We start from the raw sequence: 19139 nt of genomic DNA, 5'->3' as shown, positions 1-19139 counted from the left end.
TGGAGATGTTTGCCATAATGCACAGCACCACATTTGGCAAAAACCTGAACACACAATATCGACTGTCAGGCACAGTGGTGGACGGGTGACGATGTGGGCTTGTTTTGCAGCCACAGGACCTGGGAAAATCAGAACCTCAGATGAAATCGGGTCATGTGACAAGATAAACCTGGCAGCGAATCTACAATAGAAAGGCTGAAAAGATAAAAATCAAGGTGCTGCAATGGCATAAAGTCCAACGCTAAAATGGTGTAGTGGTGGGACCTTAAGAGAGCTGTGCATAAATGAATCCACACAAAATGTAATGAACTGAAGAAGAGTAACATTTCTAAAGTTTTGTTTAAATATGTTTACAGACTGACAGGGAGCTCAGGATTTTTTATTATTATTTCCAAGATTGCAGATTTTATTATCTATGACATGCTGTGACTTACAGATGCATATGTTCCATCTTCTTGACGTGTGTGTGTGTGTGTGTGTGTGTGTGTGTGTGTGTGTGTGTGTGTGTGTGTATCCAATCCAGGGTATCTGTCAGAAAATGTACCAATCCCAGCTGCTCAGCAGGGGGGTGATTTTGGCAGCGTGCAAAAATCATAAAATAAAAAACAAAAATAAAGCTAAACTGCTTGTTCACTGCTGGCAGGGGTGCACTGGTTAAATCTTGCAATTAGATTTATTCTCAGTCCTGCTGGTCATAACACAAAATACAATTTTTAGGCAATTCATTCATTTGTATGTTATCTGATTATGTTAGTTAGAAATTAAATAACTTAATCCTATAACCCTTTCAGTGTCACTAAAGAAAGTTTCTTAGTGACACCACCAAATGTAGTGATTGATAGGCCCAATATATCATTCAGGGCAGGTTAAAGGAAACTTTAGATGCTTTCATGACAACAAATCAATATGCTGGGACACTCGGAACAAGATAATGTAATTCACTACAGATGTTGACAGTTTTGCAGAAAAATAACATCATAATTAGTATTTTTATCAGAAATGTGCAGCCTTGCAGTGGTATGATGTTGACTAGAGGGAATAGCTTTAAAGATAGGGCTCACAAAAAGACCAGATAGCTGAACACATAGTTCCATCAAAGGAGGAGACAGAAAATGTAGTTTCCATTATTTTCAGTGTTTTCAACCATGTAATTCTACACCCACATGCATGCAGACTCTCACATTCTTCCACATTCATCTAGCTTTCTTTTTTTTTAACTCATGCCATTGCGCTTAGCTCTTAAATTTCATGAAATGCATTCATACATTCAACTCGCAGAAATAATTATGAGAAATGTGTGAAAGTGCTGCTTATTTATTCAACTTTTAAATAAAAAAAAGTCAAGGGAGGTGGAAAAAACGTTAATCACAAAATGGCACCGAAGCCATCTCATATAGCAAACATACAGAGCTGCTATTTGTCTAGTTGCTGATGTTCTTCCCTCACATTTTTTTTTCTCACATCAATTTAAAACCATGTGTCTTCAAAGGTTTAACAAGTCACAGTATAAGAAAAAGTACGTCTATGTTTGATAAGAGCCAACCCTCATTTGTTTGGACTTTGCTAGAGAGGTGGGGAAAAGGTGCGAACATTTACTGAAACATTGCAAAAATAAATGTAACTAGAGTATATAAGAAAAAAGATTATAGTTATAACCAGCCTTGAAAATGTTGTTAAAATTCCCCTTTATTCTATATTCTTAAACACAGTCAGAAATCTTATAAAAACGTTCTTGTAATTTCCTCATGTAGTCTTTAGAAAGAGTTCTCCAGTTTTCTTGAAGGATAGTCAAAGCTCTTGTTTGAATTCTCTGTCTGCTTCAATAATATTGAGGTCTGGGCTCTGGGGAGGCCAATCCACGACTGATTATGTACCATTGTGTGCTTTTCTATCCCAGTACATTTTTAATGTATTGTTTGGGATCATTAACATGCTGAAATGTGAAGCCTCTGCCAATCAGAAATCATTATGACTTCCCAGATGGCACTGCCTACTGACAATGATTTGATCAAAAAATGTCATCTTTGGATCAAAACTGTTGGCACTGATTTTGATTCAGTTTCTTGTGTAATGTGGCAAACCTTAGCCTTTTCTCATTGTTTCCCTTTCTTAAGACTGGCTGCTTGACAGCCACCCTTCCACTGAAAGCATTTCTGATGAGGCTTCAGTGAACAGTCAATGGATCAACTGAAGCTTTAGATGCATCTTCTCAGGTCCTGTGCCAGGTCTTTTTTGGATTTCTTTCCTATTTCCAAAATACATGATGTTCCTATACTGTTCACCTGCTGTAGATGGTTTGTTAGACCTGCCACTTCTTCTTTTGTTCACTTGAAAGTTTAAGGATACACAGCACGCCAAGTTTTTAGCTCTTTGAGAATTACCCTGTTAGTGTATAAATACTAGTTTTTGCCTGTCAAACTGTCTTATCTTTGGCATTTTTTATAGATTCGACTAAAGAAATGGGAACAAATAATGTGTTCTTGTAACAGGCTGCTAGCAGCAAAGTACCTGAAGATAAAATTGGTTCTTTGCTAAGTTGTCTCTTATGTGTATGCATGCCTTTTTACGCTTTAAAAAGGTTAGATACAAGGACGAGGCTTGTACCTGATAAACTTTGAAAAACCTTCAGAAAGCCCAGAGAACTATTGCTCAAAACAGCTTTAAAATATACAAGAACGTCTAACTGCATGAAAGCAAAATATAAAGAAAAGTAAATCAGAGTAGTTAGAGAATTTTGCTTAATCCTGTATAAATTAAAAAGAGTTCACAGAAGTCTCTCTTTGTTGGTTTACCAAGGCTTTTTAAAAAAATAAAAAATAAAACATATAAAGTAACAAAATGAGTTACCTAACGATTAGTTTAAAAGTAAAAACTGTATGAATGTTCAGCCGCCTACAAATGTGCCGTTACACCAACAGTACCTACCTGCAGCTTTTAAGATGCCATACTGTAAAATACATTATCATCATCCTACTCAAAATAGCAATGAGAAAGGGCATACTTGTTAGAGCGCATCAACTTACACAGCCAATGCTTGTTTGTCATTTACCTTGTGGACAGTGCATTTTCATAGGTTCTTTAACACCATTAGAGGAAGACTGTGGGAAATGTAATGTAGACATGGTTGAATGGCGATATTACAACACTTGTATATTTTGGATTCTGAGTACCACACTAATGTGACAGTGGGAATACTGATTAGCTCAATCCAGGGTTTTAAGCTTGACATTGATGTTATGCTAATGCAGCGCCACTCTCCTGTGCCCAATCACATGGAGCAGTTTCTACCATTAGCCGCCAGTTTCATGTGATCTGTCGATAATGGAGAGCCATTTTATTCAGAGGAAGTGATGGAGGATACCAGGTATAATCATAGCTGTGAAAATTACACCTATTCATCTTTGTCTCTTACGTTTGTCTCTCATAACTGCTCCACATAAAGATGCAGGATTCCCCTGCAGGACATAACATGATGTTTAACCAAAAACGATATATGACCTCTGTATTCTGTACCCAGAACACAAAACAAGATGGATTATGAAACAAGCTCAGGCCTATGAAACATAAATCATCAGCTTGTGTGTTTAATTTTTAAAGTGAAAATGCAGGATTAACCCTGCCTTCACAGTTTTGGTGGTGGTATGTCAATATCATAGAGACAAACAACTCTAATCAGCATGACAGAAGCCTCCCCGAGGTAGCCTGAGTGAGCATCACTGTGATTTTTATTTTAAAAATCAATTTATCATGCACGCATGAGGCATCAGCTAAACAAACCCAGCGTTTTAATAAAAGTGGTGGCCTGCTGGCTGGGACATGTTGCTACTTGCATGTCCTTATGGACGACTGCATGTGTGTCTCTGTGAAAGTGTCTTGATCTGGTAGTAAATCTGATTTCAACAACGAAGGGTGCTCTGCTATGAAAACAAGACAAGGTTTGAATTTACTTATTACGCATGGGTTTTTATTCAACCAATCGTCTTTCTTATAATGAATGACAATGCAAGTATTTAGTGTTGTGAGGATATAATTTTATGTTTGATGCTGTAGCTTTTTCTCGTTTTCAGCAAAGTAATTCTACAACATAATAACTACAAAAAGGAAAAATAAATGAAGCAGCTTTATGATTTTTTTTCCGTTAAATTGTTGTCAGGATAAATAAATGTTGGCTAAGTAGATCAGTAAATAAAAATGCTAATTGGGGTTATCTTTGGAGTGCTTTCTGCTTTGTGCAAAAACAGCAAGTCAGTGGGATTTTAACTAACCTCCAAGATAAACCTTCAAAGTTCTCTCCTCTGGCCATTTCCATTGCACTAATATGCTGAACCAAGCAACTGATCTAAATGTCTTAATTACTGTGCAACCTGAGATAATGCTTGCATTAGCCTCCTTGAGCAGGGATGCACAAATGCAAACGCACCCACTTATTACGCCTGAATGTTAAAGCAAGGTTAAAACATACCTTAGCGTAAACACCTTTTGTGTATACATGGTGACTGATTATTTCCTGCTTATGTTAGAGACTGATTCATGTGTTTATTTATACACGTCCCCTAAAGTCTCAGCAGATTATCATCTGCTCATTTTCAATTGAGGGGTTTTAATCAGAATGTGTACTGTTGCAGTATTTAGGAAACTAGAAATTCGGTAATTAAATGTTGACTTTTCATGTAAACTCTGTGGAAGCATACAAGGGACTATAAAAAATGATAATATAATGCAAATTAAACTCTACAATAGCTTTATAATTTTCCACATGTGTGTTGCTATTATTTTTTTGGAGGAGGGGAGTAAAAAGCAAATGTGCTAGAATAATTTACAATTTTATTTTCTCATTCTCCATTGGGCACCCTATCACACTGACTTGATTAAAAAGTAATCCAGTATTTGGTGGCCAGTATTTAAATGTTAAAGGTAATCCGGTTGTTCAGTCTGACGTCACTAGCCGTGTCTGGACCTAAACTCCGCTGCAGGTCCATATATCAAACGATAACTATGGCATTACTGAGAGTTGAAAAACTGTCTAAAGTCTTTAATCTTTAATAAAATGATCAGCCTTCTGCTCTACCAGGTGTAACGATTGAGTTTAACATCCAGGCATCCATGAAAACGGAATTTATGACATTTAACGGAGTTAGAAGTCAGCAGGGAGTTAGCTCGCTAGCTCCTATCTAAATACAATATAGCATGTCCTGACTGTGTGGTTTTGGAAACAAATTAAAACGTACAGCTCTGTTATCACTTCCAGCATAAATGAAGACAGAAAACTAAACAGCAGTGACGTTTGTAGGGTTACTGAAGTTTGGCTAGCTGGTATATAATGATGTGCTACGTGACCGCTAGCGACACAGCTATGTTAGCATAATATAAACAAGCTAACTTTTTTCCACTCGATAAAAGTTAACGTGAGTGTTCTCGGTGGTCAGGAACAAATGTAATCGCATGGCGAGATGCTGTAAAAGAACCAAACTTCAGCCAGGAGAACAACTGAGATAATCCATCCACAATACGAGGTTAGTTGTTCATATACTGCTGCATGGGCTGGGCTGTAGTTACATCCTAAGGTTTTAAAAACTGAGCTTAAATAAATGATTAGTGGTAATAAAAGCCGAGGGAGGTCAACAGTGATCACTGACTGTTTTAGGAGCTTTTTGAGATCAAATAGAAGAAAATACATAACATTAAACATGTTAACAACACAAAAGCCACATTAAACGCAGACTACTTTAGGCCTAGAAGTAGGATTCGTCGCGTCATCACTGAACAACCGGATAATTGACTACTATCAATGAAACATGGCAGCTGACCTGGGACCATGGTTCTCTCCATTTACACTAAACTGACTAAACATGCACTTTAAATTAGTTAAACATTTTCAATAAAGGTTATTTGTGTCTGTGTGTGTAACTGCGTCAGATGGCTGGATCTGACCACCTCTGCATGTCCCTCACCCCCACCTACACCCCCCTGCTGAGAAAAACAAAGCCCCAGACAAAGACAATAAAAACCTGGCCTGAAGGAGCCCTTTCTCAACTGCAGGACTGCTTCTCAACAACTGTATGGGATTTATTCTCCAGCCACAACCTCCAGGAGTACACGGACACTGTACTCTCGTACATCAGGAACTGTGTTGACAATGTCACCGTCAACAAAAGGGTCAGGGTGTTTCCAAATCAAAAACCCTGGATGAATAGCGAAGTGCAATCCCTCCTAAAAAGCCGCAACACTGCCTTCAAGTCAGGGGACAGGGCTGCGTATAGGGCGGCCAGGGCAGACCTGAGTAGAGGCATCAGGAAAGCTAAGGCTGCCTATAGGAGAAGGATTGAAGATCACTTTGCTGACAACGACCCCAGAAAAATGTGGCAGGGGATCAATCACATTACCAACTACAGAAGCAATAACCAGGCAACATCTAGGACTGATGCCTCACTGGCTGAGGATCTAAACCGTTTCTTCGCCCGCTTTGAGACGACCAAGCCCTCAGCTGCCACACCACTTCCACCCGCCCCCAGCACTGGCACACTAACACTTAGGGAGCACCAAGTGAGGTGTGTTCTAAGGTCAGTGAATCCCAGGAAGGCGGAAGATCCCGATGGAATACATGGAAAGGTTCTCAGAGCATGTGCTGACGAACTGACCGGAGTCTTCACTAAAATCTTCAACCTTTCCTTGTCATCAAACACCGTCCCGCCCTGCCTCAAAACCTCCACCATCATCCCCATCGCCAAGAAGACAGCTGTGGCCAGCCCAAATGACTACAGGCCTGTTGCACTTACGCCTGTAGTGATGAAGTGCTTTGAGAGACTGGTCTGTCAGCACATCAGGGCCGGTCTGCCTCCCACTCTGGACCCCCACCAATTTGCCTACAGGACAAATCGTTCCACCGAGGACGCTATCACCATAGCGCTCCACACTGCGCTGAGTCACCTGGAGCACCGAGGAAGCTATGTGAGAATGCTCTTTCTGGACTTCAGCTCAGCATTCAATCATATCATCCCGGAGATCCTGGTCCAGAAACTGTCTCACCTGGGACTCTCCACCCCCATCTGCCTCTGGATCAAGGACTTCCTGACAAATAGACCACAGTCTGTCAGACTCGGCCCCCACCGGTCCAGCACCATCACACTCAGCACCGGGTCTCCACAAGGATGTGTTTTGAGTCCCCTCCTGTTTACGCTCTACACATCCGACTGCTCCCCTACCCATCTCTCAAACACCATCATAAAGTTCGCGGATGACACCACAGTGGTTGGACTCATCTCAAGGGGGGATGAGTCGGACTACAGAGATGAGGTCAACAGACTGACTGAGTGGTGTTCAGTTAACAACCTCCAACTGAACACCACGAAAACTAAAGAACTTATCTTGGACTTCAGGAAGGGCAGAGCAGACCCGGCCCCACTTTACATTCACGGGAGCTGTGTGGAGAGGGTACACTCCATGAGGTTTCTGGGCGTGCAGATATCTGATGACCTCTCCTGGACTGCAAATACTACAGCGGTGGTTAAAAAGGCCCAGCAGCGTCTCCACTTTCTGAGAGTGCTCAGGAGGAACAACCTGGAGGAGAGGCTGCTGGTGACATTTTACAGAGCCACCATAGAGAGCATTCTAACGTACGGCATAACAACATGGTATGCAGGGTGCTCAGCTGCAGACAGGAAAGTACTGCAGAGGGTCATCAACACAGCCCAGAAGCTCACTGGCTGCTCTCTGCCCAGCCTGGAGGTCACTGCAAACTCTCGGTACCTCAGCAGAGCTGGCAATATCATCAAGGACCACTCTCACCCCAGCAACCAACTGTTTGAACTATTACCGTCAGGCCGACGGTACAGGTCACATAAAACCAGGACAAACAGATTCAGGGATAGCTTCTTTCCCAGAGCTATCACCGTAGTAAATAAGCACAAAAACAATTGAACCTATCCCATACCGTCACTGTCATTATATTATGCTGCTATTCATACTGTCATTATATTAATGCTGCTATCCTGTATATATTGTACATACTATTGTTTGAGTACTTGCGATTGTTTTTTTTGTACTTTTTATATTTTACATTTATATTTATTATTGAAACTTGCACCAAGGGAGTGGCACTCCAATTTCGTTGTACTCTGTACAATGACAATAAAGGCTATTCTATTCTATTCTATTCTATTGACATCATATTTATGTCTTTTGCACTGCAGAAACAAGGTCCACTGATCCCCAGGGGTTCTCAGTTTATGCAGCAGACAACAGAAATGGACCCCACTCTTGCCTTTGTGTGTGTGTGTGTTTTGTTTTCTGGGTTTTTTGTTTTTTTTTTTTGCTGTAGACTTAGTTCTCTTTTTAAAAGGCATTTTTGTTTCTAGGTATTCTTTGTGGGCAGGTTAAAGTGGGGCACAAACTGTATGCAAAAGATGGATGTAGCCACCACTGCATTATTCACTGAGTGCCAGCAGGAAGCCTAAGCTGATCTGATTGAGGGGTGGACCTGATGCTGCTGGTCACTAGTTTAGCCTCGCTCATTCAATAATATGAATCCATTTTTTCAACTACAGGAGTCCCCCTCTTTCTGAACATTAGAAAAATGTAACTTTAAGCCATTTTTGTGATCTTCAGGAACTGTTGTCTTCTACCCCCAACACATCAGCTCAGTCCTTAGATGTCTAGTAATGTACTCCTGCCAGCTCCAGTACATGGACAACAAAGTGAAAATGTTAGTGAAGAGCATGCAGGTAGCTCACTGCAGATAGCTATGTTCAAAATTCAGGAAAGGAACCATAATTATTGCAGGTCACACAGTGTTTGAACCCTTATATTTTGCTGTTGTTTTAAGTGAGTGTACTGACTGTATAGGCTTCGTATCTTGTACCTTCGTGGACCCCCTTTGTTTTAAGAGCTGCCTCAATTCCTCATGGCATAGATTCAACAAGGTGTTAGAACCAGAGATTTTTGTCCATGTCACATGACAGCATTATGTAGTTGCTGCAGTCAGCGGTGCATTCATGATGCAAATCTCCTGCTCCACCACATCTGAAGGGTGCTCTATTGGAATGAAATCTGGTGAGTGTGTTTGCAAAAAGTAAGCACATTGTCATTTTCAGGCAAAACAGTTGGAGATGGTTTAATCTTTGTGACATGGCATGTTATCCTGCTGGAAGCAGCCATCAAAAGATAGTAAACTGGTTATAAAGTGAAGAACATGCTGAAGAACAAGCAAGAGCATTCAGGTAGGCTTTCTGCAGCTCTTGTGCCGTTGCAGCCTATCGCGGTTTGGTGTGTTGTGCATTCAGAGACACTCTTCTGCATCCCTTTGTTGTAACAAGTGGTTATTTCAGGTATTGTTGCCTCCTTATCAGCTTGAAGCATTGTGGGCTCTCTCAGATCTTTTCCATCAATAAGGAACTTTTACCCAGAAAACTGCTCTACTGGATATTTCAGGATTTTCCCACACAATTCTCTGTAAACTCTAGAGATTGTTGTGTGGGAAAATCCCCGTAGATCAGCAGTTTCTTAAAAACTCAGACCAACCTGTTGGGCACCAACAACTATACCACAATAAGTGTCACTTAAATCACTTTTCTTCCCCATTCTGATATGTTAAACTTCAGCAGGTACGTCTACATGCCTTGATGCATTTAGTTGGTGCCGTGTCAATAACCAATTAGATACTTGTATTAACAAGTATGATCAGGTGTACCCAATAATGGATAGTGGTACAGTTAAACACTACCTGTATATTATAGTTTATATTTAAATTATAGAGTGTGCTTTAGGAAAAAGTTTTACTGATCCAATCCCGTTCTCCACACTTGTGTGTCAAAGACTTTGGGGCACATTCCCTCTAAGTGAGCGAAGATTTGAAGGTGTCAACATGTCTAAAGGTTAAGTGCATGGGCTCTGATGTAGATGCATACAATTATACATGCTGTGATTCTAAATATCTGCAGAATTTCTGAAGGGACTTAGCTAGAATTCATGTTTAAACTAGTGATGGAATGTATTAATTGTTCTAGTCTCCACAAAATGTACACCACACCAAGCACTGATGGTAGAGAGTTTTTCTGTTACTAACAGCAGCATCTGGTTGCTCACCCCACATTGCTCGTGTAATTTTCATTCAAATCACATGGGCTTCACTTATGTTCATGGCTTCTCTTGCTTTTGCTAGTTTGATAAAAAGAAATAAATACATTTGAAAAAGCTTTGAAAATTTTAATGCTACAAACAGAGAGTGATCAACAAATAAAAAGCTTTTTCGCTCTAATTGCAAAGCTTTGTTTCTAGGTTTGTCGTATTCCTCCTTTTCATGCCGTTTTGAGACTTTATGAACTCATACATTCAAGCACTACAGCTGGGCACACATATGACTTCAATTAAGGCAGTGAGAACCTTAGTGATTAGGCCTCAGGGTGGAGGTTGGGGAGGGAACACTGCCATTAGCTGCTTATTTAACACTGTCTCATTCAGAGTAGAGGTTCAGATCAGAGAAAGTTACATTTTATGTAGTCAATCAGGGGTCTTCTTATTAGCATCAGTTAATTTTTTTACATTCAGTGCTGGCAACAAGGAGCCTTGTCACACTATAGATTCTAATACAACACCTGTGAAATGACAAAAAGCTGAAAAATTCGCTTTTTATTCTTCAAGATTTGGAGTTAAACATGACCACTCGTTGTTTTGTTTTGTTTTGTAATGCCTAAGGGATTCAGTATCCTTTTTCAACATGTTTATCCTGAGGTAGTGGTAAAGATCTATCACACAATACAGAAGTTTGCTTGTTTAATGGCAAAATAGTTAGTATATACTGATTCCATCTTTTGAATATCTTCTGGGTCTGTTATGTAAGGTTGATTTGATGTTCAAAGACAACTTTGAAGGAAGTGGTAAAAGGTAAAGAAAGTCTAACTACTGATCTCTTAAATTGCTATCCAGTGAAGAAAAAACATTTATAAGAACTTTAGGGTTGAAACACCTCAGCGTCTGACAGTTATTGCCTATGTTTACAGTTACAGTGACAGTTATTTCCTATTTCCTCTTTTAGATTAAACACATAAACCCTCATTACTTCACATCTACATTCTCTACTAATGATACAGGGAAGTCCCACTGATATCTATTTCAGTACACTTGGAAGCCAAAAACATGTTTTACTCCCTTTCTCACTGCAACCCACTGACAGTGAAAATATCAGGAAACAGCACCTTCGGTGAAACGCCAGGCCATTTATTATTCTGCTCTCTGGCTGTGATGGGTCTTTTAATTCCACGAGACCTTTCACTCTGCTTGCAATCAGGCCTCCTTGGTGGGCAGTGTTGGCCTTCTTTGTGGGGTTGCTCTGCAGGTGGAGTCAGATTGTTGTCAGCATCAATAGTCCCACACAAAGCCCACCCATACATGGCCTCTGAGGTCAGAGAGACACACCCTGGATGAGACGAAATGGAAGGCTCAGCTAGACAGCTGACTCAAGGTCAAGCCTCCGTGGAGCTTTAATATTCTTTTTGAAGTCTTTCTACGACTGGCTGTCTAGAAAAATAACTTAATTTCAGGACTGCTTTTTTTAATTATTATTATTACTTCACTGCATCTTCTGGTTGTAGCTAAAAATTAGATTAAGGCACTTCCTCTGTTACACAGATGTTGCACCCGTGGCACATTCCTTATTTTTAAGTAGTCAAGTCTCAGTTGAGTATTGTATTTCAAGCCGAACAAATCTGTTTACAATCCAAAACAACCCAAACCCTCTTAAAGAGCTGACATAGCATACTTAACATTGATTGATCAACTTGATACACAGAGTTTTAACATGCTTTCTGTATAAACATGATATTAAAGTGAATTTAATTTCCTTTTAGTCTTCTTTGTGCTTGTTAGAGCTTAAAGCTGTAGGTTTCCTTTACTGCATTTTTATTTGAGACATCTGACAGTTAATAAAACTGCACAACTAGCCCAACCAGTTCTCACTCAGATACTTCCAAGGGGTTTGCCATTAAGCAAAGGTATAACTAAGCCAGATCTTCCCAAAGTGTGGCAGGGGGGGCGCGGTATGAAAAGGAAAAAAACAAAACGCTTGTACACTGCTAGCACTGGGCGCCCACACAAACGCAAAGCAGGAGATGAAGCATAGCTGAATATGTTTCCAAACCAAACTCATTCTAAGCCAAAGACTAGAAAATATGGTGAAGCATATCTTCCCTTTGGTTTCACCTGCACAAGTGCCAAGGTAGGTCTCCCCTGCAGAATTGGTTTTCCCTTTGTCGGGAGCAGCGCTGGGCTGTTCAAATCATGGACAAACAGTATCCCACATTGTTGATTTTTAGTTCGCAAACACTTGTTGTAATGACTAACTACTGACATTTTGGAGATGTTAGCTCTTTATACAGTAAAGTTACAGCGGGATACAAATTATATCAGGCTGATCCTGCCACGATTTGTTCCCCCTGTCAAATCACAGACAAACAGTATCCCACAGTTGTTTATGTTTTTAAACCCATTTTGCACAGAGAGGCATTTTTTGAAAAATGTATTGACAGCAATGTTGAATATTATTACACAGGAAAAAAAAACAACTACACGTAAAATAATTACACCGTGACGCCTCTGTCTGTGTAAATGGAGGGACAGTAACTGCGTGTAAAACCTGCAGATAGTCAGATTAACAGTATTTTGTCTCTATCTGCCATTCCACAATTCATCTCATGTAAACAATAACCTGGCGCACAGCGTGACGTGAAAAAAGGCACATACCTTTGACGTTGTGTGACAAACTCTGTATTCCTCGTCCACACGTAAACGCAAAAAATGAGTTTTAAAAAATCTCAGTTTTTGGTGATTCAAAACGCTGTTTATGTGTGGACGAAACAGCTGCGTTTTCAAAAATACCCGTGCAGGTGTGGACGTAGCATAAAAGAGTTAGTAGTTTATTTTCTTACTACCTGCAGATTACTTGTATTTGCTTAATTGTTTACTAAATGTTTGAGGTGAGAAATAAACCGCAATGGAGCAGAATATGGGTGTGTGTGGTTGGAGGATGTGCGAGTGTGTGTGTGTGTGTGGGGGGGGGGTGCAGCATTTTTCATGTAAAACAAAGGGGGCCCCAGCAAAAAAAAGTTTGGGAACCACTGAACTAAGCATTGGTGATTCTATAGCCTGTTGTGCCTCCCTTACTACTTTCACCATTGTGTTAGCATTTAGTTAGCTTGTTTGGAAACAGCTTTCATTAGTCAACTTGAAAAAAAACAAACCCATAGTGTTCTGTTAGCTGATTTCCCTGAAATCCCTTCCCTATTCATGTGCTATAAAACAATAGCTAAAACATTACTCCAGAAACTTCAGAGACCATCTTTACTTTGGTAACAATACCTAGTTAGACCTAGCTGACTTCTTTTAGCCTGCTAGCGACTAACAAATCAACTGGTGGTGTCTTGATTCGGACTCCCAGCTATGGCTAGCCGACCTGGACACACTAGTTATTCAAGTGTATCTCTTCAATACTTAAGGCACTATTTTCAGCATTTAACTATTAAGTGTTATATTTAATCATCTTTTCTTTGTTCTACTATCACTCCCACAACGATAACTCCTCTTCGTTTTCATTCAGTGGCTTTAATTGTTGTCATAAGGTTCGCTTCAGGGGAACTCGGTTCTCTCTAAACATCTCTACAAAAAGACCACTCGTATAGTTTAAAGTTTTTGAGCCCTATTTGACTCTTGTCTGTTTCCCCAATCAGTTGCTTCCCTTGCAACTGGCAACTGGCTTCAACTACGCATCTGAACTTATTCAGACAGTTTGTGACCAAATCAAAAACCGGTATTTCCAGTAATAGAAACTGATCCATTACCCAAAAGTTTTCCAAGCCTCCTGGTGCATTTCTTAAGAGGCTACCTAGTGCAACAATCATGGAACTGGATGCAGGAATTTTTTTTTCTTTATATCAGCTGCTTCAGTTTATGACTAAGGATTTTTCAGAACAAGTTTGATAACTTCACTGCGTTCAGACTCATTATTAGATTAGTCTTTACTTTTTCACCTAATTAGGAGGAAAAAAGGTCATTGTACTGGAGCTTTAAAAGTTTCACTCTGCATAAGGATAAGGACACCTACAGTATTGTATTGTCCCAAGCAACATATGTTATGTTTGTTTTTTGGTGTTGCAGCTGTCACTGGCTAATTTTCCCCTGGTGGTCTGTAAGGTGAAAAAATGTTTCTTAAGCTTCCGATTAAGTGTTTAAAATGGTTAGAAGAAAAGATATGTAAAGTAACATTGTTGATTTTGCAGCTGTTGTATATTTATATATTCACAAGAAACGAGAAGAAGTTATAGGAAAAGAAGGAAAACTTTATTATCGTTAATAAAAATCTCGCTTATTCAAGACAGATTTAATTTGCATCCTTGTCATGAAATACCGGTCATTCAATGAATATTTCCACAAGACTAAGCCTTCTTTTAACTTCCATCAGCATAACAGGCAGTCATTATTATTGATGGCTTGACAGGCACTAAATATCAGCAAAAGGTAAACTGGCAGTTATCTGAAGTGCAGTATTTACTACAATGATGTGTTTGTGAGATGAATGATAATTAGAGGCAGCACTGGAAGCCCCACAGAAAGCAGTGGACGGAAGAATGGAAAGTTTAAAAGAGATGCGCACAGAAGGAGAGGACACTTACCCCTTAACTCGAAACTATGTGGTCTGTAATTGAAAGGATAGTGAGCAAATCAGCTCTCAATCCCAGTATCTTCTGTCAAAAGAAGCCACATTACAAAGGCTCCCACAGTTCACTCATGCTCACTTCTTCAGTGCCTTTATAACGAGGCTGTCCTACTCTAATACACATTGGAGCTGTGAAAACAAAGCTCTTATAATTAGATATCGCCAACCCTCATACGATTAAGGTGTGAATGCACCCACATAAGCGCGCCATCACAGAAGTTCTTACCCCCTCCAAGGTAGAAAAAAAAAGTTGCTTTTCTAAATCTTTTTTTAAACCCTCCAATGGACTACTTGCACTAACACTTCCACGTTCTATGTAGTCCTGCCCCAGTGCTTCCGGTGCGGTTAAACCATGGCGACGTTCTACACTCGCTGCCTACAAGAGCTCCCAAAATTGAACATCACCGATGTTCATCGGATTTGCAGAGTGACGACTACCCCCGCCAGCAAATTAGATAAAGGATTTAAGTTATATGCTGCATCATATATACACAACTACGAAGGTAAGAAAACGTAAATTAACCGACAAAGAAACGCTAGCTAACGTCAAATGCAAACACTACGTTACTCCGCTATGTCCTTCATTTGATGTCAGTTCTCTACATTACATGTTTTCTTAAACGGTGTTTTATGTCGTCCTAAACTATAGTTGAGGTTTTCTTAACTAATGTCACTTTTGTAGTTAGACACTGTTATAATGGCGTTAGGTAGTTGGCTAACTATGGAGGTAGTTAACTACCTAATGCTACTCTTGCTAAGTGTAAAATATATATGTTTAAGACATGCTGAAATGAGTAATACAGAAATAATGCTAATGGTACTTGTATCTTTATTCAGTGTCCAATAAAGACAGGTTGTCAGGGGAGGTCGGTGTGAGAGCCCTGTGCTACAGGTCAATGAGGAAGAGTGAGGCACCACACAGACTAAGTGTAGGCAGGAAGCTGTGTAAAGTTGTTAATCCCCGTTCAGTGGGGTTCAGTTCATTTAAGCATTAGTTAAGTTCATTCCTAAAGGCCCATCAACTTGAATGTTTTCCTTGTCTCCCTGCTTTATCACTCCTAATTTGACTAGTCAGATAGTTAAATCAACGTGTGTTTGGGTGATCAGAAACATTTGACAACAAGTTAATACTGCAAATATACACAATCTAAGTTATTACAGTTATCAAGCATGGTTAAGTTGTTTTAATAGGGAGAGAAGGAAACACTAAGCATTCAGGAGGGTGCGTAACCATAACACTGAACTATGTTCCTGTTCGGCTCTTCCATGAAGATGTTACATTTTTAATTTTCGTTCTTTCTTCTTAGATTAAGCTTCTGGATTCATCGCCGGTGATACTGACACATAGCCAGTGCTCCTGTGTGGCAGGCGCTGTTATGTGCAATCACACAGTGGCACTGCTCTTCCAAACAGCACACTACTCACAACTCAGAGTGCCGGTTGTCCCCCCTGTGCATAGCTGCACGGAATCTGAACAGCAATGGCACAAGCCACGGACAGTGGTAATTTAAATGAGGTTAAAGTTTTTGAATTAGTCCATGTTTACATATGAACAGCAACACCATCCATAGTAAATGTGTCTTCTGTTAGGGTGTGAAGCCAGGACCCATCAACTCCATGATCTTCACTAAGCCAGTACCAAATAGGATGGCCCAGACTGGAGTACGGTAATTAGATTTGTAAAATTTGGTTTCACGTGTTACAAATGTATGTTGCTATTTTTTTCATACATACATGTGTCAGAATAGGTATTAATTTACATACAACATTACACTTTCTGAAGACGGCTAACTCAGTCATGTACATATACATCCCAGTCTCTAACTTATGCACCACTGTTTTACACCTTTTAGTTTTTAGTTTAGTTGTTGTTCAGTATAACAACCTTCTTCCTTACATTATTGTCATTGATGTTTTCTTTAGGAGTGGCTTCTACAGAGGCATGGTGGGTCCGTTACCAGATCCCTGCTTGTTCAGAATAACGGAGGCATATGCAAAATTTAATATTGAGGACAGGCCACTTGTGACCACAATGAACATGAGACCTGACAAGCCCCTTGTGGAAAGTGCCTTTGGGCTGGTGCAGGAGGGCAGTGTTCTGTCATATCAGCAGCCGGTTTTGACAACCCGGTACATCACACTACACCGCGATGCACCACCAACACCGCACTTGCCTCTGGAGGGGTATGACATCTTGCCATCAGATTGTGTGTTTGTGTGCTCAGAAGAAGAGCTTCTGCATCTGAAAAGCTTGTCTGTAACTCTGGAAATGGCTCACAAAATAGAGGAAGCTACACGTGAGCAAAGCTCTTCGTCTGAGTGGCATCAGCTCCGCAGGCCCAGAGTGACTGCCTCTAGGTTTCGGGAGGTGTGTCACGTCAGAGGCCAGAGCTCGGCCGAGTCACTAGCAGAGCGTATATTGAAGGGAACAAGGCAGACAGCAGACATGAGGAGAGGAACTGAGATGGAGCCTGCAATAGCAGCAGAGTATAGTAGGCTAATGAATGTTAACTACTCACCCTGTGGTCTGGTCATTCACCCCATTGCTTGCTGCATCTCCTGATGGTGTTGTTTTTGACCCCAATGAATACCCCCAGTTTGGCTTCGTCGAATTCAAATGTCCCAATGTACAAAACTTTATTGACTGCAAATATGTGCAGATGGAATGTGGTACCCCTAAACTAAAAAAGAGCCACGCATATTACTGGCAAGTGCAAGGACAACTGCTCATCAGTGGGATGCAGTGGTGTGACTTTGTTGTGTGGGCACAAGAGGACTACCTAGTGCAAAGAATATACATGGATACAGATGTGCACAATGCAATCAGAGAAAAGGCAGACTATTTCTTTTTTTACATATATATGCCAAGATACCTTTGTTTGAAAAAATGAACAGTGAAAACATAGCAAAAAGAAAAACAGATCCTTCAGGCTGGCTGGAACAAAATAACTGATGTTTTATTTTCAATATATTTCATGAATTCTTTTGTTGTTACATGTTACCTTTATGTGACATCAATAAACTGTTATTTAAGCAATGGCATCAATTTAATTTTTAAAAACACACATTAAAACGTTGAATTTGTGCAGAACTTATTTACATGGTAAGTATTTAAAACTCCATGCCTAGCATACTGATATACATTTAGACAATAACACAACTGAACTGTAGAAAATGACAAATGGTATTTTTGATGTTCCAAAAGCTCAATGTCACTTATGATTTTAAAACGATTTAGTGATTTACTTTATAATTTTGATAAACAGTTTTGTTGAATCTGAATAGTAATATAGTAGTATAATTAAACAGTATTATTAACATTAAACATTTGCAATGAATTTGAATTATCAATAACTGAAACTCAACTATCAGCACTCAAGTACCAGTTCTGTAATCAAGTATTGTCAGCTGAGAAGGAAGAAATGCAACTGTAGTGGCCTCAGCTGCAGGTCATTTTCCATAAGTTACTGGCACTGGTGTCTTGGGAAAAATCCATCTTGTCTCACTTAACCCATTTTTTAACTAATGCTGTGTTCTGGTAATTTGACAGCATACATGCCACTGCAAACAGTTGGTTGATATTATAAACATGTGACATGGTAATGATGCTATCAAAAAGTTTGTTCTGTTTGATCCTCCTAATGACTCGCTCCACATGTACCCTGAGTCTGGCTATGGCCTGCGTCTCCTTAACCTGGTATGCTGGCATCTGCTTCTGCTTAGATAGAAAAGGTGGGCAGTACACTTTGCATTTACAACAATCAGTGATTAGGAAGCCCTTATCTACCATCACTGCCATGTCTTCAGTCAACTTCTCAGCAATGCCTGATTGTTTGAATAGTTCCTTGTCACTAACCGAACCAGCATACAGATTAGAGATGAAAAGTAAATATCTATTTTGTTTTCATTAAGACTGGAAAAACTTTCGAAATTTAACTGATGGTGACCTTGGTATATTTTAAACAGTTAGCTTGAATAGAACTTAGGTGTACCTGGTATAGAATCGGATGTCAGTGTCGGAGCCAGCAAAACGCTGTAACCCAAATTCTCGCTGGACACGTAACTCCTGTATTTCCTTCCTCAGAGTCTCCACGTCTTTGGACAGGTCTTCTGCAGCTGATGCAGATATGTCCAATGCAGACGGCTCAGGGACTGAGCAGTAGTCATGATCTCTTGTAAGACTTTGCTCTTCTTGATCGTCAGGAGGAACTAGTTCAGGGCGTCGCTCCGTTCTCTCCCAAACACTACGCCGCGGTGGTTCAACTTTATAGCCATTCCACTCAAAAAGTGTTGGTACAGCACCTTTAATAAGCCTCCTTCGACCATCGAGGGTTGTTGGCTCTATGAGTTGATCACTGGCAAAGTGTCTGCAGCAGACCCTGGTGTGAGAGGTGATCGTGAAATGATCCCGGCGTATGTTTACCGGCCATTGTCTTCT

General features: G+C 40.1%; 1 protein-coding gene across 1 annotated transcript; it reads left to right on the top strand.

Annotated features, from left to right (window-relative positions):
* Window positions 1–15033: 15033 nt before the first annotated feature.
* On the top strand, window positions 15034–17966 carry LOC308392278 (uncharacterized protein). Its single transcript, XM_080875252.1, has 4 exons — window positions 15034–15204; window positions 16009–16203; window positions 16292–16368; window positions 16625–17966. Exons 1-4 carry the CDS (start codon window positions 15175–15177, stop codon window positions 17262–17264), a joined length of 942 nt encoding a protein of 313 aa, XP_080731378.1. The 5' UTR covers window positions 15034–15174; the 3' UTR covers window positions 17265–17966.
* The last annotated feature ends 1173 nt before the right edge of the window (window positions 17967–19139 follow it).

This window comes from Rhamphochromis sp. 'chilingali' (assembly GCF_963969265.1).
Source record: "Rhamphochromis sp. 'chilingali' genome assembly, chromosome: 2".
NCBI classification, from domain to species: Eukaryota; Metazoa; Chordata; class Actinopteri; order Cichliformes; family Cichlidae; genus Rhamphochromis; species Rhamphochromis sp. 'chilingali'.
This window is presented reverse-complemented; position numbering and strand designations above follow the sequence as displayed.